General features: G+C 37.4%; 1 protein-coding gene across 1 annotated transcript in view; it reads left to right on the forward strand.

Annotated features, from left to right (window-relative positions):
• SKOR2 (SKI family transcriptional corepressor 2) overlaps positions 1-3,267 on the forward strand; it is a 33,145-nt gene extending 29,878 nt beyond the window's left edge. Inside the window, exon 7 of the mRNA XM_046671028.1 lies at positions 3,205-3,267. Within this exon, the coding sequence (XP_046526984.1) occupies positions 3,205-3,267 (63 nt within the window). The remainder of the gene's footprint in view (positions 1-3,204) is intronic.
• Positions 3,268-3,736: the final 469 nt, after the last annotated feature.

Below are 3,736 nucleotides of genomic sequence, written 5' to 3' on the forward strand. Positions count from 1 at the left end.
GGGGGGGCGTGGGGAACCAGTCTCAAAGTTCTTCATTAAAAGCCTCAATTAAAATAACGCTCAATCAATAGATTTAGTACTAATGTTTCATTCACTGTGGACTTGTAAAAGAGCAGTTTGCAACTTCCTGATGGTGGGAGCACTGTGCGTCCTTGCATGGAAAGGAGAGAGAGGTCTTTATTATTGCTGGAGGAACCCTCCCTCTTTGGCAAGGGCTCAGCTCTTCGGTGATATGGTCTTTTCCTGGAGATTCTCCAGTATTCTTTAGGATGGGAACTTACCCAGACTTCTACCATCTGAACCTAGAGAGTTTTTACAATATGTTTTACAGATTTTTTTAAAAGTAGATAGAACAGTTGCTGTTTTGCACTACATTTTTAGAAAAAGATTCCTGAGCTACCTAAAGGATTTTGATTTTGTCGCTAAATACGCAACAAAAGTCCCTGTAAGTCAGAGGACTTGATGCAAGCCTGAACTTGCCTGGGAGCTGCCTTAAGATTCACGAGTAGACAGACTTTGACTGCAGTGGTCCTTTTCCAATGATTGATCTATTGCCGTGAGTCTTGACAATGCAATCACTTGTTCCTTGGTTATAAAGCCTTCTTTTCATCCTTCTCCTTTTGAAATGTTGACCCACCAGAGTGTCTGAGCTCAGGATAACTCTCCCTGGGTACAAAATAGGAAGTTATCTTTTTTGGTAAAACCCCAGTACTTTTCATAGACTAGAGCCACCAGGTAATTTAGAAGTTATTGTATAATAACTTTGAGAGGTTTTTTTGTCCATGCCAATCTTGGTGATTTCCAAGTTGGTCAAAATAAGAAGAAAGCTTTTATAAGTTCTACCTTAGGAGATTTACATGAAATAATTAACTTAAATGGGGCCTCTAGGATCCTGAGCTCCCAAACTAGGAGGAGTATTTGCTGAGGTCTCTGTAAATCCAATATTGCGTTTCATGGAATCTGACACATCGTCAATTGTAAGAAGCACCATTACTTGATGTATCATAAGAAAAGAAGCTTCCAACTATTATTTTGATACCATCAATTATAATACACCTAATTTCTGAGATATTAAAATGTCAGGGGAAAAAAGTGCGTCTTAGAATCAATGACGTAGGGTAGTTTCCCTGAACAACTGGGCCATGCGCTAATATAGTCTTTGTTTATCATTCATGATTTAGGATGTAGAATTACTGAATCTCAACTCACAACCTTTTGTTTTTTCTCTTGTTGTTCATCAGCTTTTATTTCATTTTGTTTTAATGAAATAAACTCAACAATCAATGTTTGAGTGGGGATAATTCACACAGATTTAAATTCCAGTCTGGAGGTTTGGGGATCAAATGTGCTTATTTGGAAATGGCCTTTTTTTCTGAGTCCTTTTTGCTTTTCCTCTCAGCTTCCCATCTTAATGTAATGCTACATTGTTGTTTCTGAAAAAAATAAAAAGAAAGAGAGAAAGTAAAAGACATTCTGACTTCCATCTGAAAGCGGTACCCTTCAGGCAGTTTTCCTTGGTTTAGGATGACTAGTTTACTGGACTTGATGAGATGGCCTATGGTGATGTCAACTTATCTTGTGTAATGCCTAGCACAGAACAGACACTTACTTAATCTTTGTGGCGTCTAATCTTGATGTTGAGGACTCTTTCTAAATGTGAGAGTGGCACAAACACATTTTATTAGGTAATTTCTCATACCCCAAGGTTTACATCGTTTCTACTTGTAATCCTAAATAACAGAATTCCATTCAAGGCTCTGTTATATTGTGCATCTAAAGAGAGAGGTCATCCATGTGTTTCAGTATATTGCAGCATACGCCATAATGGAAAATCAAGATTCAAGTGTATCTCTGTTAATAGCAGGTGTAGCATAACCTAGTGTGAAAAGAAGAGGTAACTAGAGTAGATCCCTGTGTAGCTGTGCTTGTCATGGTTATCTAGCTGATCTCAGCTCACATCCTAAAATACGAGATTAGGATGCTGAGCTTTTTATGGTCCTTTATGAATCATTCATTTCAATACTGCTATGTATGCCCTTTATCAGATGTGTATCTGTCAGTTACATCAGTGTCATGGTTGTGTATCAAAATAGTGAGATGGGTACTTTAGTCTTCTCTCTTTTTTCCATTAAAAAGACTCTTTGACCCAACTGATCAGTTATTATGGCAAAAAGATTCAGCTGATCTTAGTCACTGGAGTCACTGTAGATTCGTGGCTCCTTCCTGTTAATACAGGCTCATGTTTATGGCTGGTGGGTCAGGAGAGCAAAACATAAGTATGCTGGAAATGTGGGGAATGTATATAAAAGTATTCAAAAACATTGCCTAATTGAATGAAAATAATTTTGTTTCCCTCTCTGCTTTTACATAACGGCCACATTTCACGTTACATTCCAGAAGGCTAAATATTTACTTTAAATGTAAAATAGATTCAAGTCTCTAGAGCCCTGAGGTCAGCCCTGTAATGATGAAAGTAAGTAACGTAACGATAGGATACCTTAACTGGGCTTACTGGAGAGACAAATCTAAACAATACAGGTAGTCCAATTTCAACCATTTGAATTTTCTAATGAAAAGTAGCATATCAAATGTGATAGGCTTTCATTCAAAGCTTCAGTATTGAAAAGTACTTTTCAAGTTTATCCAGGTAGAATTCCCAGGGTCATATTTTCCATTCAGTGCAGTTATTTCTGTTGCTTCTTGGTAGTTATTGAGAAATTACCCAGAATAATAGTTTGCGTTTAGTTAGTTCATCTTATTTATGATTTACAATGATAGCATATTTCATCACTATAATTAAATGAAAGATTACATTGAACTAGTTTGTAGTCACATTCTTGTTTTGTGACCTTGCACATACCTTTTAACATCATAACTTAGTTTTCGTACCTAAATAAAAAGAATACCATGTTATTAAATGCAAAATTTTAAAAACTTCTTTAAGTGAAATGTCACATATTAACCTCAGAGACTAGCTGTACCAACAGCCCAGTGTGATCACCTGTTCTGAACTTGATATGTTTTTTAAGATGCGTTAGAAATGCTGTAACCCAGAAGCCCCATACTGCCGAGCAGGTGGAGACCTTTTCTCCTCAGGGAGGATCCATTGGCATTCCAATTGTTAGGCGTGATGAAGGGTCTCCATTACGCATCTGTCTTCAGATTTAACTTACCTGAATAGTTTTGCTTATTTTTATCTTACAGATCCCCTATGCAGCAAGCTTGATCAGGAAAGAAAAGCTTGGTGCCCATCTCAGTAAAAGCTAAAAGGTGAGCTCACCAGAGGAAAGAGATTTTCCTTAACTCTCTGAATTGTTGCTCAGCTGTGTTCTTTACTGATGTATTTGAAATAGACTGAGGGATTGGTGAAGTTGCATCCCATGTTTAAGCCAATATACTGATGAACTTCGTTATATCTGGACATGAGACTTCCTAAATGAATGGCAAAGTACGTCTTATAAAACATAATCATATTTGTGTCACATTCCATTTCACGGAAAATTCCTAAAACTAAGGAAATTCTCAATTCAGTCTACAGAAGTGCTCTTCATTCTGTTTTGAGGTTTTCTGGTTCTTTCTGACAGCCCCTTTACTGCCTCTCTAAGTGAAACAAGTGTCAGGAGCCATGCTGATTGTGTTGCATCTTCTCTGTCTCGCCTTTGCTTCCAAAATGTCTTCCTGAAATCTGACTTTCCATGAGTTACTGACAGATGGTAATAGGAACAACTGTGGGCAA

This window comes from Equus quagga, chromosome 9 (genome assembly GCF_021613505.1).
Source record: "Equus quagga isolate Etosha38 chromosome 9, UCLA_HA_Equagga_1.0, whole genome shotgun sequence".
Classification (NCBI taxonomy): Eukaryota; Metazoa; Chordata; class Mammalia; order Perissodactyla; family Equidae; genus Equus; species Equus quagga.